This window comes from Apostichopus japonicus, chromosome 8, assembly GCF_037975245.1.
Source record: "Apostichopus japonicus isolate 1M-3 chromosome 8, ASM3797524v1, whole genome shotgun sequence".
Taxonomy (NCBI): Eukaryota; Metazoa; Echinodermata; class Holothuroidea; order Aspidochirotida; family Stichopodidae; genus Apostichopus; species Apostichopus japonicus.
In genome coordinates, this window is record NC_092568.1 from 372,043 (window position 1) to 396,089 (window position 24,047).

General features: G+C 36.8%; 1 protein-coding gene across 1 annotated transcript; it reads left to right on the plus strand.

The window, feature by feature from the left end:
* LOC139970660 (cathepsin L-like) lies at positions 1-20,594 on the plus strand. Its single transcript, XM_071976536.1, has 11 exons — positions 1-307; positions 3,200-3,307; positions 3,774-3,857; positions 6,435-6,507; positions 7,387-7,500; positions 10,537-10,779; positions 12,314-12,394; positions 13,580-13,699; positions 14,979-15,134; positions 16,518-16,576; positions 17,913-20,594. The coding sequence occupies exons 1-11, from the start codon at positions 125-127 to the stop codon at positions 17,985-17,987; spliced, it is 1,296 nt and encodes a 431-aa protein (XP_071832637.1). The 5' UTR covers positions 1-124; the 3' UTR covers positions 17,988-20,594.
* Positions 20,595-24,047: the final 3,453 nt, after the last annotated feature.

Sequence of the window (24,047 nt, forward strand, 5' to 3'; positions counted from 1 at the left end):
AATGTTTACATACTGAGCCAGGCCTCTGAATCGAATCGAAGTCTCCAGTACAGTACACAACAGACGTATCCTAACCTGTGTCGTAATAATTATAGCACTGTCAGTGTCAAAGGAAACAAACAAAATGATGCGCGTTTTCATCTCGATCCTATTTCTAGGGTTTTCTTCGGCCGGCGGAATTCATGATGGAATCGTTGATCCTCAGAAATCGCAAGATTTGGCTATGTTTGCTGTCGAAACAATCAACAGTGGTAGCAATGCTGAATACAAAAGCAACCTTGTGCAAGTTAACAATGTGCGGACGCAGGTAGGGAGTTACGACAGTAACATACAAGTTACAGTACATCTATTTTGCAAGTGGTTAGATTTTTGAAACAAGTAGGGACCTAAAGCCATTACCAATCATCCAAGAAGGCTAGGTGTAACTTTGATAATTTAGCAGTTGGGACAGTTTTTGACAGCTAAGGCCTACAGGTCATTCTCTTACTGGAAAGTTACTAAAATTTCGTAGTTGGCCTATGTATGTTAGCGGCCATGATTAAACTTAAGTTAGATTAACATGTCAGTAAGCAGGCCTACTGTTTCAGATGGTTGTGTAAGGCTTATTTTTGATAGTTCCCGGTATTAGTTGGTAACGGTAAGCTGGGCTTACACTAGTAGTAGTAACGTTAATCTGAACGAAAATATGAAAGTCTTCATAAATAGTCTTCAAAAGTAGATATTTGATTATAAGTTCCTTTTTATTAACTCTTGGTTTATAAACTCAATGATGAATATAACTTACGATGATTAAACTACAAGAGCATAAATGCTGATTATAAATATAAATTACGGAGCCCTCTGTTATACGTCTGTAGGCTTCTGGAGATACACTTAAACCCCTTATTCTAAAAAAATAAGAAATAACGACGCGATGCACAGGTCACACGCTCTGCCCTTGAACCTGATTGGTCCAAACTTATAGCTACAGTAACCCCTCACTCAACTCTTGATTGGTTGAGTGCCAACCCAAAATGCAGATAAGCACATGCAAATGAGCACTCAACCAATTTGAACCAGTTTGGCTGTCTTCCAGCCCCACAAACCGAATCATTCAAAACAAAACATCTGTACACCCTTGTAATTGCGTGTGATTCATAGCCCGCCACACCACAGAGCAAACCACCAAAACACGAGCCATGTGTGACGTCATAATAACAACTGTAAGTAAACAATATGTTAACACAAACTAGAATACACTTCACAGTTGTTAAGGAATGGAACGATTTGGCAGAGTTGATTGACCTTTCTAACAGTGTCAGTGAACTGAAGATGATTTTAGACAGTCATGTTAAAAATTGTGTCAGATTAGATGAGGCTTTTACCATAGCGTTCTTGAGGGAGACAAAGTTACATTTCACCCACCTAATTCTTTTCTCTACAGGCTAAGCTACTGTAGGCCTACACTCACTTCATTCCTTCCAGCCCCTTGCTCCTACATATTGCTGTAATTCATGTAGCATGGTGATACCATGACTTGCATTATTGAATGTTTGTTTGGAATTATTTATGATGGGATCTTTTTGAACATGCCATGTTATTTGCAAATCACCCCTGAGATTTTGTCAAAGTTTCTAATGCTAAAATAAATGTTTCCTTAAGCATGGCTGTTGATGTGCATGTGGTGCCAAAATTGTTCACATGTGTAAATGTACAGTGATGAAAGGTTCAAACTCCCTGTTCGAACTCCCTTAAGTGGGTTCCCCTCTTGCCGATGGGTTCCTCATCTAGTGGGTCCCCTTCCCTCTATCCCTGCCAGAAGGAAAACCCCTTCCAGCTTTTGAGGACTGTCACATTGCACTGTAGTAACTGTACCAGTATGATTTTAGAAGTTTATTGCTACCACAGTCTGCTAATTGTGTTTATTTATTTACTGAATTTCATATAGCGCAACCACAACAAAGTTTTCGGTTGCACTGTACAACAAAATACAAAGAAAGATTAAAGCAATCATAAGAAAATAAGATCTCAAACGGTGTAGAAAAATATACTAGATGAATGTACAAAAATATATATATTGTTATGAAAATCAAAGAGAAAAATAGAAAATGCAAAATGTTATATAAAATCTAAAAGAAAATTCAAAAATATGAAATATAATGAATACAAATATTGCAAATTTGAAAAATTGAGTATATAAGTGATAAGCCAGGAAATAAATATGTTTTGAGTTTTCTTTTAAAAATTGCAAGATTCTCAGATTGTTTGACATGGTTAGGTAATTTATTCCATTGCTCGGCGGGTGTCGGCGCCATATACACTTATTGCTCTTGATGCAAAAGTGACCCTCTGTGTTCGTGGAATGATCAGCTGATAAAGAATATTATTTGAACAAAGAGACCTACTAGATTGTATTGTGGTGCTAAAGTGAATCTAGATATAAGATATTGAGGAGCAGATTTATCAACAACGCATTTAAAGACCAGCGTTAATATTTTGTGCAGAATTCTTTGTCTGATGGGAAGCCAATGCAACTCCTTTAAAGCTTCAGAAGCACTATGCTCCTTTCCTCTTTTCAGAACAAGTTTGGCAGCCATGTTTTGAATCATGAAAGCATCATAATAACAACATTTGGTAGATAAGCATAGAGGGAGTTAGCATAATCTAAGTGACTTATCACTAGTCCTAAAGCAATTTAGTATGGCATGCATCCTTGGTTAGTAAGTGTCTAATGTTTCTTACAAGTCGAAGTCCTGCCATGGCAGCTCTACATTTGGCAGCAATGTGAGTCTTCAACCTTAAATGAGATCCAGATATAACATTGTTTAACTAGGTTGTTCATAAATATTTGAATAGGCAATGAATTTTTAGTTTGATAATTTAATGCAGAAAGTACAGAAACATTGCATCCATATAAGGCAACAGGAAGTATTAACTACATGCTACTAGTACACATTATTTGCTTGTTCATACTAAATGTAGCCCACTACTTCCTTTTGAAACTTACAAATTAGAAATGACGCAGCAAATGTAATTGTGCAAGAGATGGTTTAAGTTGATCGATTTTACTGAAGTGAAACAATTTGTGTTTACTTTGTGCATTTATGAATTTTACTGTAAAGTGCTTTCATTATTGTTATTATTTCTTTTTTTGAGCAAAATGATGTGCTTTTTGCCAATTGTTGATACACAAATGTTATCTTTGTTTTCTTTATTGTAGACAGTGGCTGGTACTATGTACTACATGGAAATCATCATAGCCCAAACAGAATGTACTCAGAGGAATCCTGTTGACATTGCAAGCTGCAGTTTCACAGATGATGGGAGGGTAAGTATTTATATAGAGCTGTAATAGCTAGAGAGCTGTTATGACTAATAATTAACAATTGGCCATTGTTAGAGAAACAAGTTTGCCGTTCAGTATTGAAGTTGTTTGGTCATGCTGTTTCCAACTCAGCATCAAACCAATCAGATTGCTTCAATTTGCATATTCAGGATTTAATACATATGCATGAGTTTAATTTCTAATTGATTCTGTCACGTAGTACATACTGTATCTATTTTCCTTAATACTTCCTGTCATATTTTCTTCATGTATGATCACCAGTAGGTCTATTAAACAGATTATCAATGAATCCATTTACAAGTTTCCATACATTTCTTAAGAATTTATCCCTCCAGTTAATATTGCGATGCTGGCCTGAATACAGTAAGTCACTGATTGGCAATCCTTAAGACAAACAAGTAGTAGGCCAGACTATTAATGTGTGTTATTGTTTGAAACTTTTCTACAGAAAGAGATTTGTACAGTAAAAATCTGGGAGAAGAGCTGGGAGGATTTCCGTCAAGTCGTAGAGAGGAGCTGCAAACCATTAAAGGTAAATGTTTGTTTCTTGTCATTGATGTCATATTTGACTATCAAATTCTGGAGATGACCACATAAAATGTCTCTTAGTCTGCAACTCCTTCAATGGCAGATTTGGGGATGAGCAATAATAAACATTGAATTAGAAAAGGTTTTTAAAATTCTTAAATTGACATTAAGCCTTTTTGCTAGAATTTTCTGGCCAAAATAAAAATGTTTCCACTACTTGTTAAGTTGTTATGTAGAATACTTTTCCTTAAAGGTTGAAATAAGTTGTGTGCTTGATCAAATAACAAAACCTCAGTTAATCAACTTACTGAACATTCCATTAAATGGATCATTGACGAAGTGGTGTGTCCTAAACATCTCATATTTATTGTAACCATGCTTTCCCAATATCTTTAGCTGAGAACTTGTTGTATGTAATCAATATGGAGGCTATGCATTCATAATAGCTATAAAGGAAATGTTTGTTTTGTTTCAAATATAACCTTTCAAGGCATTGCAAAAGAAAGCCCATGTGTTTCCTCAACAAGTGAAAAGTAAAAGGGAAACTAGTTCTTCTGTTTCATGAAATAAACATTTAAATTACGGAAATTACTCAAATGATTAAATTAAGCAAAGTATATTTTCGCATATCATATTTCTTTGTTTTTACATGTATTAAAGGTTCTGTCCCTCATGATTGAATATAAGGAAATAGATCGTATGAGGGAAGCTACTCTTTTCACAGAAGTTTCATCTTTCAAATGCAATCTTTTCATCCAAAAGTAGCTGTATTCTGTTTCGAATATTTTGCAGAAAATCGTTGAATTGACGAGATATGATTAGTTGTCAATTACATTTAGCAGAAAAATGTTCAATTGTTCAGTTGGAATGAAGGGAACAATTGAACATTTTGCAGTAAAATGTTGAATTGACAAGATCTGATAAGTTGTCAATTCAACATTTTGCAGAAAAATGTTCAATTGCTCAGTTAAAGCAACTGAGCAGTCCAACATTTTTCTTAGTGTTTGCACGGGTTATCCGGGTACCCGCCCGACGTGATACTACCCGGTTCCTAATTTATTACCCGAATCCTTAGCAAAGTGTGATTAAAAAAAAAAAAAAATTGGCAAACCGACGGTTAGGCAGATTTCCCATTGACTTAGTGTGGTGTTAGGCTACAATGTGGTCGAAGATAACAGCAATAACGAAGGGGCCCGGTCGACGCGATACTACCCGGTTCCTAATTTATTACCCGAATCATACGCAAAGTGTGATTGTTTAAAAAAAAATGCAAACCGATGTTTAGGCTGATTTCCCATTGACTTAGTGTGTTGTTAGGCTACCATTAGTTCGAAGATAACAGCAATAACGAAAGCTTTCCATAGATATCTTATAACTGCGTCACAATTTTAGCTAATAAACAGATGGCTAGGCTAGACTACCCCCATTGACTTGGTGTGGTGTTAGGCAACCATGTGGTCGAACGTAACAGCAATAACGAAAGTATTCCATGGATGTCTTATAACTGCGTCACAACTCCAGCAAATAAACAGATGGTTAGGCTTAGCTAGATTTCTCATTGACTTAGTGTGGTGTTAGGCTACCATGTGGAAGCAATTATTATTTATTCATTCGTTTATTTCAAAGAAGGAAAGGCTGACAAGGATTTTACGCGATTTTTATGGATTATAGACGGGATAACTAAAAAATAGTAATCGCAAGTGGCTTTTTACTAATCGTTTATTCCAAATGCGATCAAATTGCGCGAATCTCGTAATCTCGCGGCTAATGCGAACCCTGTGCCTGCATAATAGATAGTAGTTGTATTAAAAACTGTTTAAGAGCTAAATTGGATATTTATATGGTTTGATCCAATAGACGTGCTCGAGCTAGCATAAGCAGCGGCGGCAGTGCGATGTTAGTAGTAATGCTAATTATAATTAAATAATTAATTTATTAACAAGTTAATGAAAGAAACAGAAGCAAATAAAAATTATTGAGAGAGGTTTTATACCTTATCTTACACCTACGTATTTGAACATGAAAACATTGTCAGTAGAGAATATAATGCATTTATTACAGCATCCAATATGTAATTTCTTGAAAATCGTGATACAAGAGGGTAACGGCCCTCGGGTACCCGGTTCCCGATTTTTGGACCCGTGTAAACACTAATTTTTCTGATGTTTGATAAGATATTATCTTGTTATCTTTAACTAAACAATTTATTGAAAAATGTTGACATATTGGGACAAAGTTTTCTTATGTTGATGGCACTTTTAAGCTTCCGTAGTACCCACTTTCAATGTCTGACAAGAAACATTTCGAGTTACCATATCCTGACATGAATGTTCCTTGATGATTTTGATCATGTGGAATCAGAGTGTTACCAGTAAAAAGAAGCAAAGTTTTACTCATTAAGGAGCAACAGGGGCATCAGTTATCAAAGTAAGATCAGTAGTCACTGACGACCAGATCAGCCAGGATAATGTAAACAGAGCTTGCACTAGTCGTGAGAGGATGTAAGTGTGTGAAGTGTAGAATAAACTCTCCTTGTTACTACTGACACAAGGAGTGCTTTACGTTTTGTTTCCATCTGTAGCCTACCAAGCCATACAAGGTGGACTTTGAAGATTTCTGCAGCAAGTTTAATAAAACTTACAAAGAAACTGATGGTAAGTAGAAAGCTGAAGCAGTTCCGATTACTTCCGGTTAGAGATCTAATTTTCTAGAAATGTTAATCAGCCATTGTCACAGTACAGGCAGTGGGAACTTTGGAGGGAATTTCCCAAAACTGAAAACTTGCCTAACAAGCTCTCGGATGTGATGAACAGTCAAACAACGTCACAGAAATATAGAAAAACATTTAACATTTTTCCAGAAAATTAAGTTGACTTAACTGTAGCATGCAGATGATCGCATTTTGTAACGGCCAGAGTACAGTATTTGTGTTTTACATCATCCATCTGTTGTGATTTTCAAGACGATCTGTTAGTGTTTTGCTATCAACCTATCAAAAGACCACACTGTTGATATGATCTCAGCTTCAACCCCATGAACTACCTAACTGTATACTGAGACATACCTAATACTGTCAGGGGCCGTAAGCATTAGAACATGTACCTTGAAAAGGTTACAGTATGGGGTTGTGTCTACCTAACCACCATATTGTTATGGGTTCAAAACTACACAACAGGAACAAGCTTCTCTGGAGCTGTTCAAATTTACTGCTCTGCAGTTTTTGTTGAGCAAAGTCTTCTGTGGATTTCATGTTTCTGGTTTGCAAATTGTAAAATAGGGTTTGGTTCTGTTTGATTTTGGTTTGGAAAACAACTCCATTCACCATGGTTGCACTGCAGTGATGATGAATGGGGTGCCCTCACCTCTCTCGGTATTTGACAAAACTGGTCAGAAGATGGTGAAGTTGGCCGTTAAAACAAATTCTGAGCTTCAAATCACTTTAGGATGAAAAACTCAAGAAAGGTATTTTGGGCTATTCCAAATTGAGGATCCACCTTGATGAAAATAAAGTACAAGTTTCGTTTCTTTGACAGAGTACAACCTCAGAAAGAAGACGTACGAGGACAACATGGAAACTGCTGCACTGATGACCGAATACGAACAGGGAACAGCCGTTTACGGAGAAACGATATTCTCAGATATGACTCGTAAGTATGCTGCATCCTCTAAGAAAGTCAAACTTAAACACATTTTAAAAACAAGATTTGTGTAATAATACTGTAAGTGGAAGGCCAGACAATGCTTTCAGTACTCAATAGTCAAGAACTTTACAGTATTAATGTTAACCTGTCTTAGCATGACAACAGATCACATCATCTCGCTCATGTTTATATACTTCCAACGATGATCGGAGGATGGTACATTTTCATCTCTACACACAGTTCAATATATACATGTACCACCATTAAAAAAATTTCATGTTTCCATAGTCACATGCTGTCAGCGACGTAGCCAGAAATTTGAAAGGGGGGAGCACTTTTTGCGATTGATATGGATTTTCAAAGTTGTAGGCACGACTATCTGAGCGGAGCGCCACCATCGGTTGGCGCGGAGCGTACAAGAAAATTTTTGGTTTTACAAACCCCCCAGATGGCCGGAAACGGCCCTTCCCTAGTGTTCATTCTGGTTCCCTGGCCTCTTGCTAACTTGAGACACCTCATTCAATATCACTTTTAAACCCAAAAAACAAACGAGTTAAAATACTGTAGTACGTAATTCAATAATACATAATGTATTAAAATTAGCAAGTTACACAAGGGCGGCGGGAGCACTTTTAATCTGGGGGGGGGGCACCGACGTCAAAGGGCACTTTGTAGAAATTCGATTGGACTGATGCAGCCTGATATTTAGTACCCTTTATAAATCTTATTGTATTATCTTATTTGCGTATACACATCACTCCATCAACGCCCCCCCCCCCCCCCCCCCGTCTTAGTAGTCTTACTTTTCAACTTCTGATACTTGTAGATACAAAGATAGGCCAGAAATGTCTTTGATACAACCATAGCAAGTATTTGTCTTTGATACAACTGTAGCTAGTAAATGTTTATCGAAAAGGCTGTTTTGGAACTTGGAACGCCGATTGTGACAACAACAGGCAACAAAGTGCTGCAGCTCTATACATATAAAGTCTGTTAATCAACGATAGGCTTATTTGACTGTGGAATGTTCTCAACTGAAATTTTATCTGCGTAAACGGGTTCTTAATTAAGTAGATGTTAAAAAACTGACAAGATCGTATCCTAGTCTTTTTCGGCGGGTAGAGTATTGAATGAAACGGCACGCGATATGAATGACAGCCTAGATGACAGAAGAATAGGTCACCTAATTTAGCCATAATCTTGCTACGTTCATTTCAATAGTTTTTCCTGTCTAGACTCTTAAACTCGTCCAGCAAGCTTATGGATTTGAATTATGGGTGTTTTAATAAAAAAGATAACTTGGCCAAAAAAAGTGTAGGCCCGGGCCTACAGTGCTACATACTGGCTACGCCCCTGATAGTTCTAAATTAGGATTAGATCTCTTACTAGATATTGCTGACCTAATAAGGTGATCAAGAGTACAAGTTTTATGTAGAAAAAGGGCACATTTTTAACCTGAGGAAAAGTGGGGGGGGGCACTTGCCCCCTGTGCCCCCCGGTTCCGCCGCCCTTGAAGGTACATGTACAGAGTAGTCTTACTTTTCAACTTCTGATACTTGTAGATACAAAGATAGTCCAGAAATGTCTTTGATACAACTGTAGCTAGTAAATGTTTAAGTTAGCCTAATAGGAGAAGGCGAGAGCTATCCGACGATTGCCATCTGATGCAAATTTCTCAAGTGTTTTCTCAACTAAAATATTATCTGCGTAAACGGGTTCTTAACTACATGTTAAGAAACTGACAAGATCGGATCCTATAGTCTTTTTCGGCGGGTAGAGTGTTGAATGAAACTATCGTGCTACATACTGGCTACGCCCTGATCATATGATATCAGTATCAGCAGATTTTGTTTCCTGTTTAAATTCTTTTACATGTTCTTTTACATAATATATCAGAAAGACAAACATAGTGCTCTTTTACAAGTTTTCCAGTAGGATGATTCTTGTTTATTGTCCAATGTCTGGACTTTAATACATTTGACGAACTTAATTGATGGACAATATAAACTTTCATATTTTGTAATACAGCCAGATATGCAGTGGCCTAAAAACAAATATCGTTATCGCAGTGTATTAGCAGTGTAATAATTATTTATAGGAAGTGCGTATCACGTACGATTGCTAGCTTAGCTTCATAACATGCTGTTCGTGCAACAACTTAGGACGACTCATTGAACGAACGTTGTCGACGTTGTTGTGCATACAGTTCGTGACATTCCATAGAGTGCGGTTAGGTAGGCAATATGTATTTTATAACGCAGTGGCCAACTGTAGGCTTGTAATTGGCTATAAGCTAAATTTAGCTAATTGCATCTGCCAAACTAAGTAAGTAGTTGAATCAGTAGGCGTGAATGTTACTACGATTACAATCGAGTTAACGGAGCTGACGAGTATTCAAGATCAAAAGAGCACTGACAAAATACCATGCTAAAAAAACGACAGTTTAAAAAAAAAAAATCGACACTAAAAGGGGGGGAGCGGTCGCTCCCCCTGCTCCCCCCCTGGCTACGTCCCTGCATGCTGTTATATACAGTCTTGAATAAAACAAACTCATTACAAAAAGGGGCCATTAGTAACAAGATCTACACAATAACAAGCTCTAAACAGGAACAAATGTTTGTCTTACAGGGACAGAAACTTTGGGCAAAATATTTGAAAAATGAAAACAATGTTTTATCAATAAAAATTATAGTGTGTTTAATAGATTCTTTTAACAGACCTTTGAAGTTAAATGAAATATACCACACTTTCTTTGTCAAATTATACAGTAGCTTAAGAATCATGCAGAAAAAGGGCTGTGTCATTGTAAACTGGGATTCACAGCTTTCATCCTAATTAAGACCCCCCCCCCCTCTTCATCTCCTACCCATGAACTCCCCTACCTTCCTCTACCTTAACTTCCCTTCCCCTCCATTTTCATCCCTTCCTGTCTCTTCCCTTCTACCTTTCTCCTCCCACTCATCCCTTTAATCTCCCTTTCCTTCCATTACACTAAAGGAAACTTGAATATTCAATAGCTCATTATATTGCCCCCCTTTACAGGTGCTGAGTTCAAGAAATTCTACACCAGTGGGTCTATGGAGCCAAAGTACAACCCCATGATGAAAGAAGCTAAGATCCCAGCAGGTGATATTCCAGAAGCATTTGACTGGAGGGATCACAATGCTGTGACCCCTGTGAAGAACCAAGGATCATGTGGATCATGTTGGGCCTTCTCCACCACAGGAAATATCGAAGGCCAGTGGGCCATTAAGAAGAATAAACTGGTCCCTCTATCAGAACAAGGTTCAAGTTTTGTTTTAACATCATTTTGGTACCATGGAAACTTTAACAAAATATTTTTTAATTTGCATGTACAAACTTTCAGCAAACAGTCTTTTTCTCTACAGGCTTTTTTTTGAAAATGATTGATTTAGTCGTACTCCAGGAAAACTGAAAAGTTACTTATTTCAAAATCAGAGGACATTCTCTTGAACAATCCAATATTGATGAATATTTTGCAGAAAGTTGAAAGTTGAAAGTGAAACATTGGAAACAAGTTCAATAGACAAGTGAGAAAGACATGTCTATCGGAACATTGGAACACTGAATAGAGTAGGATAGGAACAATAGGCAGGGAGTTGAAAGGAAGCAGGTGATGAATAGGTTGCTGGAGATGTGCTGAATGAAGGAGTAAAACAGCTGAAAGAGGGATTAGGGTGACAAAAGGGGGATTAGTAAGATGAAATATGTTTTTTGGCTGTAGATTTGCCATTTGTTAAACAGCTTGCCCTTTCTATGCGGTACCGCGGCAACAGTGTGCAGAATGTTAATAACAATTGTTGTGAAATATGAATGTAATTTGAATGAATATCTTCATGTCCATCTGTCCAGTCGACCCTGCAAACTTTTAAGGATTGTTCATTGCAGTCATTTACGTTAGTTACTATTTATTGGGGTTAGGCTTCCAAATTCATAGGTACTATATAGAGGATCATAATTGTAACAAAAAATTACCCAAAGTGGTGGAAGCCAAATAAGGTAATAAGCAATGCTTGTTTGTTTCAAAATTAAAAACATCGTCACATCCATAGGATGTGAAGTACAAAGCTCCAAAATTTACTGACATAATTTTTTTAACCTTCTGGATAATTGTCAAGGTAGAGTTTAATGTTTGGTTGAAAAACAAATGTAGATTTTTGTACCAAAAGTGAAACATGTTTGATACCACTAGCTACATTTTCCTTTAAATGATAAGCTGAATTTCCAGTCAGCTGTGATAATGTGTATTTGTCAGTGTCACATTTAAAATGTTTGTGGTAAGGGCTAATTCTGCGAAATATGTAGTCAATATTTTCATTGTGAAATTTATGAATTATTTTCGTCCGAAATATCTCACCAACCTGAAATGAGGATGTTGCATTCTTTGAAATTATAACATTCTATATAAGCTAAAACAAACCTGTCTCTCTGAAATACTCAAAATGACATGATTTCTCGAGCCATTTTCTAAATGCCACTTGGTATCACAGTGATAGTGATGGCGACTCTAGCACCTTCTGGGGAGACCAGTATCAGTAGCTAACGAACAAAGTGTTGCATTAGGAAACATCGATAGAAAGTAAGGAATACCTGAAGTGTGATGTTTTTTTTCCACTATGTACCATTGACCAAAATAATGTCTTGCAGCTAATTTTTAGTGCCCATAAATTCTCATACGAGTTGGCACACCCCCCCCCCCCACTCCCTTACCTCCTCCCTTGGTCAACCCAAGGTTTGGAGATTTAATTATGGATAAGTGTTTTAGCTTAACTTTTGATGACATGGTTCTCATCTGCAGAGTTGGTAGACTGTGACAAACTTGATGACGGTTGTCAGGGAGGACTTCCTTCTGATGCTTACACAGCCATCATGCAGATTGGTAACCATTCAGATCTTTATGCATGTTCTCCTTTACCGTGAAGGAGTATTCTCTATTTATTTATTTGTTTGTTTGTTCGTTCATTCGTCGTTCGTCGTTCGTCGTTCGTCGTTCGTTCGTTCGTTCGTTCGTTCGTTCGTTCGTTCGTTCGTTCGTTCGTTCGTTCGTTCGTTCGTTCGTTCGTTCGTTCGTTCATTTATTTATAAGGAACAGAGGGAACAGAGTGTCTGCATCTCCTGACTCAGATCACAGAATGATATCTCGCTTTTCACCAAGTTCACTCAAGTAAACCTAAAGCAATGTGCATTTTAAACATGGTGAAGTAGGAACTTTGGCTTCTCACACAGTCCCTCTCCCCCCCCCCCCTCCTCCCCATGCCGCCCTCCAGAAAATAAAATGGGTACACGAGGATCATCACAAATTAAGGGCTCGATACCTCAGTTGGACTTAGACAAGACTTGTAGTCTCGGGGCAAACTGGTTTGAATCCTGTTCTAACCAAAGATTTCTTTGATCCTCTCAAATTCATAAAATATAAGATTATAATTAGCCTTCCAGTTAATTACAATTATATTTCCCTGGAAATCAATATAAATAAAGATGAAGGTAGTCTCCAGATTGGTTTCAAATTTTAGCCTGCTAAACTTGCTAACAGTTGTCTCAATTTATTTCCTGGAGACTTTAAAGGTTCCAAGTTGTTTGTGGACACTGAGGAGAGTTCACTTGGAAATAATCTCAGTGAAAAAAATACTTTGAGAAACTGGTTATAAAATGGCTGGTTTGAAGTTTCAGGATAGGTGGCCATAGTTTGACATGTTTAGCATATTGGGGGACTTTAGAAACATTTGACATTTTTAAAAAGAAGATGTTGCTACATTACAAAAGTTACTCCGAATGTTAGAAATGTCTTCCATTTAGATCTCTCATCACCCATCAGTTTCCATTTTTCTATATTTCACTCACATTTAGCTTTTATTAATGATATCGTGAGCTATTATTAATTTCATAGACATCCTCTCTGATCCCTCCACCAAGCTTGTCTTTGGACATCTTAAAAGTGACAGGTAGAATATCCTAAAACTGAAGTCCAAGTGTACAGATCTATGTTACAACTCTTTGTCACTTCTTCTGTTTGCATATAAAAATGAAACTTGGGTCACCATAGCAACTGTAATTTTTTGATCAGGTGGGCTAGAAGGTGAGGCAGACTATCCATACAGCGGCAGAAATGACAAATGCTCTTTCGACAAGTCTGAGGTCAGGGCAACCATCAGCGGAGCTGTCAACATTTCCAGCAATGAACAAGGTTCGTTTAACAATGTTCGTTTGAGTTTAATATGCAGTCATCAAATGGCAAGCCCCTCAATTCATTGAATAAAAACTTGTTGTTGATTGGAGGATGAAGGGAATTATAATGCAAATGTATTTCATGAATAATCATGGCACTGTGACATTTGACAAGACAGCTGCACACGATGTACATCATGCACCTATTTCACCATAAGTGTATGGAGCAATGATCTTGGACCTTACAAGGACCAATAGGCTTATGTCAGTATAGATAGCACATTGTGTCGTTCACAGTGAAGTTCGCTCATCAGATACCTCTTTGACTCAATGGTATGCAGATGATTTTAAATAAAGAAATGAAGTGTTAGCGATGCTGTCAGAGAATGTTCTGTGATGATATAGAATGCTGCAAATTAAGGATTTCTTCAATTAAAGGGTGGATAATGGGGGAGAGGGAGGGGTGGTGCAGCTATCCTAGGAACATTCTTAAATTGACTGAAGGGTACACCTGTCCCCATAAATTATCATCACCTTCATCAGCTTATTTTTTGTTTATGTTTTAAACTAAAAATACAATTTTCATGAGTTCAGAAATTTTTCAGCATTCATTTAATTCCTGGTATAAGACTGGTCCCCTATCTTTCTTTCTTTCTTTTTGGTATTCTCTAAATCATAATAGTCCTATCTGCCAGACTGGCTTGCATGGCAACTCTTTAACTTTTCACCATCTCATTGATATGCACGTAAAGGCCTAACAGTACTTATTTCCAAGAGGAGCATATCTCCAGTTACTTCAGTCTGTTGTAAGAGGTATTACCCTCTAGTGTTCTTCTTCCCAAACATTTTCCCTCGGCAACCCATATTTTCACTTCCTTCTGGTTAATATTATAAAATGCCAAGCCTACAAAACATGCAAAATGTACACCCTGGTGATAGATGATAAATCAACACACTGACTGATTTGATTGCAATCAATTGCACAGTGACTGATATGATTGCACAGTGACTGATTATTGCACAGTGACCTGGCTTTGTGACCCATCGTAAAAGGTTGACGACCCATTCTTGGGGTCCCTACCTATGGTTTGAGAATCATAGCTCAAGGAGACCATTATGCTGATGAGTATGTGCTTGGAAGCCAAAGTGTTTCAAATGATTCTTTAGATATTTAGGCAAATGTAAGGTTAAAAGTAACTTCCATTATCACCTGGATACTAACACATCTCTGAAAAAACATTTGTTATTGTTCATGATTTTCACTTTCCATACTTTTGTGGATATTCACTTTGTGACAGAGATGGCATCATGGCTGTACAAAAACGGACCCATCTCCATCGGAATCAACGCCTTTATGATGCAGTTTTATCTGGGAGGGATCGCTCATCCTTGGAAGATCTTCTGCAACCCCAGATCCTTGGACCACGGTGTCTTGATTGTTGGATATGGTGTCAGTAAGTAGACGTCTAAATTGCACTTGAGCTCATCTTTTTCGTGATACTTGAATGTATCCTAGTATCGCACGGCTACTAGTCTCGTTTTGTGACACGTGAACCACAGTAGATGACAGCACTGAAGGACAGACGTGTTCCACACCCTTGAGCATTCTGCTTTGTGTCTTTCAACAATGTAGACAATATTTTCAGAGTAAGAAAATGACATAATGTTGATTGGTATAATATAGCTGCATTCACTTCAGGGATCTTACAGAATATATTGGGTATGCTTCGATTGAGAATAACGCTGTAAAGGAAACATATATATAAAATAAGAAAACATTTCAAATCCGGTACTGGATTCCTGATTTGTTTAGTATGGTATGCTTAGTGTTATTTTCGTCTTGTGTCATGTGAACTGCGGTAACATGATGCAATGAAATAAAAGTCCCCACAAATGACGTTACTGAAAAATGTATGTCCTGTTTATACAGACTTTAAATAGTATTCTGGTGTGTGGTTTACAACAATGTTAAACTGTGTTTTCAAAGTAAAGAACAGTTTGTGAGAACTAACACCCAGGTTTATTTGTATTGAGTAGCAGTCTGTAGTAGTCTAGTCTTGTAAACCCAAACTATGTCAACCTATGTGTTTATTGGATGAATTGTAAACCCAAACTATGTCAACCTATGTGTTTATTGGATGAATTGTAAACCCAAACTATGTCAACCTATGTGTTTATTGGATGAATTGTAAACCCAAACTATGTCAACCTATGTGTTTATTGGATGAATTGTAAACCCAAACTATGTCAACCTATGTGTTTATTGGATGAACGGGTTCTGAATACTGACACATCACATGTGTTTGTACTGTAGACACACTATTCAGGTATTCTGTTATTAGACACGTTAAAATAAATATTGTCAGCCGTGTGAAAGGGAAGCAAGAGTTGAAGCCAGCTGACAACACCCTCTTGTAATATTGCAAGGGTAAAGCTGCTACTGCTGTGTTATCTGTTATTTAAAACTTGGCTTTGGCCTCATGTGGAAGCTCCTGGTGTTGAATTTCATTGACCTCACTGAAATTACAGATCCTGCTTACAATCATGTGATTTCAGAACAATGCCATGAATTTTAAAGACTTCAATGAAAGAAGAAAACTTCTTCATTCTAGTACATGATTTCAGACAAAAGCACGTAAATCATAATAATTAGTTTTTTCGTGTCGAACCTCTTGTGAATTTTCATTTTTTCAATAGGAAGGTTTTTTTCGTGAATATTGATTAATTATTTAATAGCTGCTATTCTTGCGGACTATTTTTGTCTGTTTTGATGTTTTCTGGCGATCTGCTTCTGATATTCGTTGAAAATCCTTTTCATCTTTGTTTTCCCCCTACAGAGGGCAGCAAACCTTACTGGATTGTTAAGAACAGCTGGGGAGCCTCCTGGGGTGTTCAGGTAAATAAAGTTATTGTTTTTGCTTCTTTCAGACTTTTGTGTCCCCTCTAGCAAGCCTCTGCCATACATCTTACACCTCTACTACTATATGCTTACTAGTCCTCTTAATCACCCTTCTGTGGTCAATGGAAAATAATGCTCTTTCCAGAAGTATATAGTTTTACATTTCTCTCCCTTTGTCGAGTCTTGAGGTATCTTAAGGTAGAGTGAGTACATGATTGTGGAGGACACTATTGTTATTAAGGTAGAGTGCCTACATGATTGTGGAGGACGCTGCTGTTATTAAGATAGAGCACCTACATCATAGTTGAGGACACTATTGTTATTAAGGTTGAGCAACTACATCATTGTGGAGGACACTATTGTTATTAAGATAGAGCAACTACATCATTGTGGAGGACACTATTGTTATTAAGGTAGAGTGCCTACATCATTGTGCAGAACACTGTTGTTATTAGGTAGAGTGCCTACATCATAGTGGAGGACACTATTGTTATTTTGACCATTATAAAGTTAGTACAAATCCAAGGGTAATAGATTCAAGGTTATTTGCTGATGTTTTTAGTGCATTGATGAGAAGCTGACAAGAAACAAAAAGTAAATGGTGTGTACCAACCTCCCATCATTAATGTTGCCACTTGGTTTACCCCTGATTACCCCTTTCGAGAGTGAAATTAACAGATCAAGCCTGTTAATACTAATACATTTCAATTTTCTCAATTTGCTTGTTTTCCTCACTTGCAATTTCTATACACTGTTACCTTTATGTTTTGCCCTAACCCCTAGTACCCTTGTAAGTCATAGGTGGGCAAACTGTAGTCTGCTGGTTTTGTGATGCCTGGAAGCACACTAACTGCAGCCCACAAGAAGGCTTTGAAAAACCTTTATTAATGTGGTCAGTGAAATTTTAGCCTATAGCAAAAGAAGACGTGAAATTTGTGTACTAAAACAGAGTTTCCATATAGAACCTACTTGTGAAAGGATACTTTAACATAACAGATAAAAATGTAGAACATTCTGTTCTGGTATTCCCATATAATTGTCATATCTCCATTTTCATACGAGGTACATCCTGAAGTGTTGCATCACATGGACTGGGAAACAAACTTTCACTGCGGCCTGCCACATTAATTTTTATGCCCACCCCTGATGAAAGACATATATTTGCAAGATCCTTCCTCTCTCCTCCCATTGTAATTTTTTAGATCTCTCTCAGTATTAGAAGAAGAAATAGTTAAAATATATCCCAAAATTTGTTCCCTTTCATTCTGAGTTTCAAATCTATCTGCAGCTGGTATTTATTTCCCATTTTTCTTTTCTTCTTTCCTCCTTGCAGGGGTACTACCTCGTTTACCGTGGGGGAGGAGTCTGTGGCTTGAATACCATGTGTACTTCTGCCGTGGTGAATTAAAAACGTCAACAGACGTTGTGGAAAATCAGATAAAATTGTTCTTTCACTTTTACTTCATACTTATGCATGCTGAATTTTAACATTTTCACATATTCTTACATTATTAATAGAGAATGACAAAGGTTCAAGTTTTGACAAGAACAACCCCTGGTATTTTGATAAAGAGGTTTTGAAGATGAACCCTGTTTGTAAGTTTGATCATTAAATGTAAATTTAAAAGAAAAAAAATTTCATTGCAGAGATTGAACAATTTATCTAGAGATGGCAAAATTACGGCCAAATCCTTTTTAGAAAATTTTAATAGATATTTTATTTTTCATGAATCTTGTAAGTAATTAAAATGGAGATGATTAAGAGTATATGAAAGTTTTTTTTTTTCATTTCATATTTTAGCAGAGATTTTTTATCCATCCTTTTTCATCTTTGTTGTTTTTAATATAACATTTTAATTGCACAAGTTTGTAGCTCATTCTCAGGTTGAAGTGATAGTAAAGTATATTTTATAAAAGCAAAAAGAGAATGCAAGCCCTGCAGTCATCATTAACTGTTATAACGGTAAAGCTAATGATACACCATTTCATATTTCAGTATCTTAGTATCTCATACGATAGAAAATGAAACTTGACGACCATTTTGGTTTTTCTATGTGAAAGATGTGGATCCCACTCTTTCGGTACGGTTAATGATGACTGTCAGGTTTTTGTCTCTGTTATAGAAGTAACTTCTGTCTGGGAGGTTGAGGGAGTATTATTTAAAAAAGTTATTGCACCTCTAGCGCATGTTCATATATAGATCGCACTGATTGTAAACTGCATTGTAAGTCTCATTTATGGTTGTCAAATTCCAGTCTCATTTATGCTTGCCAAAGTCCGGTCTCATGTATGGTTGTCAAATTCTGGTCTCATTTGTGGTTGCCAAATTCCGGTGTCATTTGTGGTTGCCAAGTTCCGGTCTCATTTGTGGTTGCCAAATTCCAGTCTCATTTGTGGTTGCCAAAGTCCGGTCTCATATGTGGTTGCCATATTCCAGTCGCATTTGTGGTTGCCAATCGTGCAATGATATTCTCTTTGTTTGACTGTTCTTTGATTTTTGATTGCTACTTGCATCTTTAAATTTTACATTCCTATTTTCTTGGGTCTTGTTAGAGGATTAATTCCACCCTCATAAAGAAGTGTGACAAGACATAACATGGAAAGCTGAAGTGGCATAAAACTTCTCTGACTGATGAAATAAATATTTTGTCTGTCGCCGAGTATTCATGTCTACACTTTACAGTGCCTCTTCTTAAAGGTTTCACATCACAGCATCCAAAACCAGACTGGAGAAATTCTCTCTTAATGAGATATTTCGACAGAGAGGTTTAATTTATTGCCTTCACCGACATAATGAGACGTTATCACGTTTAGAACGACTGTGACATGTAAATATTACATTCCCATTCTTCTAGTCGTTGAAAGATCCAGGTAAAATGTTGTCTCTAGCATCTTGACATGCTAACAAGTCATTAAAAGGAAGATAACCATGTGTTTCATGTTAGACTCAAATTACTGTTTGTTATGAAGTGATCATGTGATGTGCATTGTCTATGAAACCTTCTTTTGACTTTCATAACATCATCAAGAGTTAGGCGGTGGGGGGAGGAGGGGGAAGGGGGGAGGGGCAATAGCCTAGTTTGACTAATATGCAGGTTGCTTTTTTAATCTCATCGGTGTGGAAGTGTGCTGCCCTGAACTTGGAAAGTTGACATTGGCGCCAAATTCAGAAGTGGTTGAAGAGATATGTGAGGCTTTCCTCTTCTGTTCTTTAAATTTCTCTCTCTTTCCTCTCTTTAATTGATGAGTAGATGTCATCAGATGCCCTATACCATGTGATTTTGGGATATTAATCAGAATTTTTGTCTTTAAACTAGACTTAGAAAACAAGAAACCTGTTAAGTATGTGGTTTTTGGTGTTATCTGTTGTTACTTCAAATGCATACTTAGGAATTTTGTTTATAGCAGTGAAGAGCATCGAATGATAAAGAATTTCAATCACCCATTTTAAGTTATACCTCTCTCGCAAACAGGGATAAAACCTAGTAGACAATTGATGGAATTTTGACAGTTATTTCACAGACTTATTCCTACTGGAGTTTTAGTTTGTCGGAAGTCAGTGCAATCTATAAGTATGGTCATTAACAACCATGTTTGTGAGAGGAAAATTACTTATTATTTGAATGAACGGGTATGAAAGAAACTATTTTCACATTTTATGACAGGAATTTTTGTGTTCCATGAAAATTTATGCAATAAGTGTAGTACAGGTCATTTTTTGTGGATATTTACAAATAGCTGAAAGTGTTCCAATCTATTCATTATTTTGCCTTTTTGTTCACTTTTCTTCTTTTATCTCTCTCTCTCTCTATGTTGTGGTTATGTCTCTGTCTGGTAAGGATAACAATTATATTTTAAGTATTTGACTTTGTTGTGTAAATTTTCAGCATTGATTTTATTATGAAGGGAATAAAAATTTTATGTATGCTAGATCAGCAACTGGAATTTATATTCCAACAGTTTTCTATCAGCAATATATACACAGGAATAAAGAGATAGTGGGATCAAACCAAAATCTATGAGTGTGATGTCTCATTTTGTCTCTTTTGAAAGCTTTAGCGAATTGAGGACATAGATTAATTTAAAAAAAAACGTTACCAGTGACTTTTGTGAGATTTTTTCTTGTAGCTGCCTAAGTTGTTAGTTACAAGTATCTCTATGGCATAGACTAATGATGATGGTTGGGTGTTAATGCTCTCCTTTAATTGTTTGTTGTAGCTGTCTAAGTTGTTAGTTACAAGTAGCTCTATGGTATAGACTAATGATGATGGTTGGGTGTTAATGCTCTCCTTCAATGGTTTGTTGTAGCTGCCTAAGTAGTTAGTTACACAGCTCTATGGCATAGACTAATGATGATGGTTGGGTGTTAAGACTCTCCTTCAATTGTTTGTTGCCATTTCATTCGAAAATTGGGAAACACGATTTATAGCGACAAAGTATACTTAATGTCATGTGATAGTGATGTGACATTACGGAATCTACAAACATGTAATTACAAACTGAAAACGTGCTTTTACTATGATATTGCTATCTCTAGCTTTTGCAAGCCTGGACTAAGTTTTATTGGGGGGGGGGGGGGGGAGGGGACACTGATTCATGACCTGTCAGTATCATTGTTAAGAACATTAACTGTCAAACTCATGTTTAGTGGGACATCATCCTTTTTATGAGTTCTGGTGGAACTGTGTTCGATAAACACGTTTCAGCTACAGCGTTTTAAGACATCATAGTGCAGTGACATAATTATACGGAAATTAACAATCATCTGTACATCGTAAAGAGCAAGACTGCATCAATCAGTTTTATGGTCCTCGCAATCGACCCCGACACCAAGTTTTGCTAGAATTTCAAATAATGGTCACTCATATACAAAGTACAACATTTATTTTTAACCAGCATCAGTGCCTGTTTACATCACCTCTTGCTGACACAATTTTTAGCCGAAATATCAAACAGAATGTTGCATTTTATTACTGAAAGAATCTAACCATCTTTACTTTCATATTTTATCGAATGAACAAGTTGAAGGTCTTGTTTTCTTGCAAAAAAAAAAAAATTAATACAAATAACTCTGAATTAACTAATCATTTGATGATAACAAAACCCCTCATATTCGCTTTACATATGCTAAGGAGGCTAGGCTTTTGAATGTAACTACGCTATGAACTTGAAAATGCGGTAGAACCAACGTTAGGCTATAACGTGAATCTATGTCGAACAATGTACTTACACCGTTTTGCTTGAAATAGGGCATCTAGCATGGCACTAATGACCTACATAGTAACACTATTTTTGCGTGCAAGCGGGAATCGAACAGTTGAAGAATAATTTAAGGCAACTTTAAAATACCTTTAATCCCTGGAATGCTCCTTTAAGTGTAAAATTATGATGACGTCAGTCCCTCAGTGCAACCGCCTAATGTTAATCAATCATGTTGTATTGTACATTCTAATGACATGTTCTGTTTACTCTATATAAACAACAGAACACATTTGAATGGATGACAATGACCACCATTTGTCCTGGACTCATTTTTCGATTCGCCGTAAAACATGTTATTTGACGAAATTGTTGCTTCTGTGGAGTGCTGGCCAAATTGCCTGGATGTTAGACTAAGTAGTCCAGTCAATTTTAGTAGAAAAACCACAGATGTTTAAAGAGTCATTTCTCGCAAATTAGATGCATAATAGAAACAAAACTGGAATGATAACATTATTTTTAACAGCCGCAACATATCAACAATATTGTGTGCCTATAGTCACCCTGTAAATTGTTAATAAGAATTGTCTGTTTCAAGTCTCTCCACTGGCGAGCAGCCTATACATTGAACTATTTTGAGTGTAAGCGATTACCCTATTTTCCATTGACAGTTTTACAACCTAAGCATAAATTTGGCAATATTTCAACCAAGAAATGTATATAACAGACCGTTAACTTTTCTTTCATTCTACAGACTATAGACCTTCGAATTAAAAGGGAGCATGAAATTAAGAAGAAGCTAGTTTATTTCCACTCGACCTAAATCTTTGTCATTTTCTTCTAAAATGAATATAGAACATTATATGATTTATTTACATCCATTGTTACACGTCAATTAGGGAAGTAAGTTCCAAAAGGAACCGGTACCGTTGTGCAAAGTAGATCATGTGTGCATGTAGCCCAGTTGTGACACTTGAAAATAATTTATTACCTCGAAATCGCGCTTTTATAATCTGTTCCTCTCATATCCTATAAAAGCAGAGATTATTTGTGGACATTTTGAAAGACATTTTTTTCTCCCGCATTTTGGGACGCAATATTGCAGAAAATAACCAAACTTGAAATATCGCAAAACGAGAGCTTGATAGGAATTTTGGTTTGAACGCCTGATAATAATGACGTCATCGGCGTAAAGCATTCAATTACGTTGTAATGAGACTAGTATGCTCAAATTTATAATTTGTTTGTCCTGAACAGATATAGAATGTGGGGCAGCTTTGAATGTTAAAAATGACAGAATTTGTTGTTTTTTGGGGGGAGGGGGTGGGGTGGGGAAGGGTGAGACGTGAGGGGTGAGGAAAGAGGCAAAGAGAGGCAAAAATGTCATAATTTCACGTGTGTTAGTCGTTTCGTCTTTTTATCTAAACGACACAAACCTGATCATTTTTGTGCTAATTTTCAACACTTTGTCTAAGGAAGGGGACTAACTGACCCCTGACTTTTTTATTGCTGCGGCTTTGGCGTTGTTGAAGCAGTCCCAATGATCGTATTTGCCAGGTGGGGGCATGTCCTTATCACCATCAATCCACCGCTGTTCCGCCCCAAATTTTATGTTTGTGAGTAGAATTGTCTTGCTATCTGCAATGGCAAACCTGATCACCACAGGATTCTATCATCGAATAGCTCAAGACAATGTCCTGCATAGAGTGACATCAACATAAACAGACGTGCATGTGTTTACGTTTTGTAAATTTTTAAGTTGACAATTTGTCAAACTACGGTAACTCTCAAATAACTCACTATAATGGAATAATTATGAATAATGGATATCAAATTCACCTTAAAGTAGCCTATACTGTGGTGATGAAGTTTTGCTAAGTCTTGTGTGGCATATGTGAACCACTTGTGTCTTTCTATTATATAGTATACATGGAAGCTGAAACAATGGAAATATGTTTTTAATTCATTAACATTTTAGGCTGTCTTATAATATACGTTTTGGATAATCGCTTTTGGATGACACCCGAACGTACCCAGATGATAGTGTTGCTTTTCTGTGTGATTGTGTTGAGGTTGTTGTGATGTTTTATAAGCTTCCATAAATTCATAGTTTATAGTTATACTAAAACATTAGATAGAAGGGAAATGTACACATGTCAAAGACTTATTGAGCACTTTCGACATGTCATAGGTGTAGAGTGCTGCATGATGTGAGAAGGGAAGGGTCGTTCGGAGGTGGGGTTGGAGGGGTCGAAGTCTATAATCCGAA

Bases quoted from the DNA above. Each gene is read 5' to 3' on its own strand.
- LOC139970660 (XM_071976536.1), top strand. From the start codon at position 125: ATGATGCGCGTTTTCATCTCGATCCTATTTCTAGGGTTTTCTTCGGCC. The intron at 3,308-3,773 runs GTAAGTATTTAT...ACTTTTCTACAG, and splicing joins GTTTCACAGATGATGGGAGG to AAAGAGATTTGTACAGTAAA. The intron at 3,858-6,434 runs GTAAATGTTTGT...TTCCATCTGTAG, and splicing joins GGAGCTGCAAACCATTAAAG to CCTACCAAGCCATACAAGGT.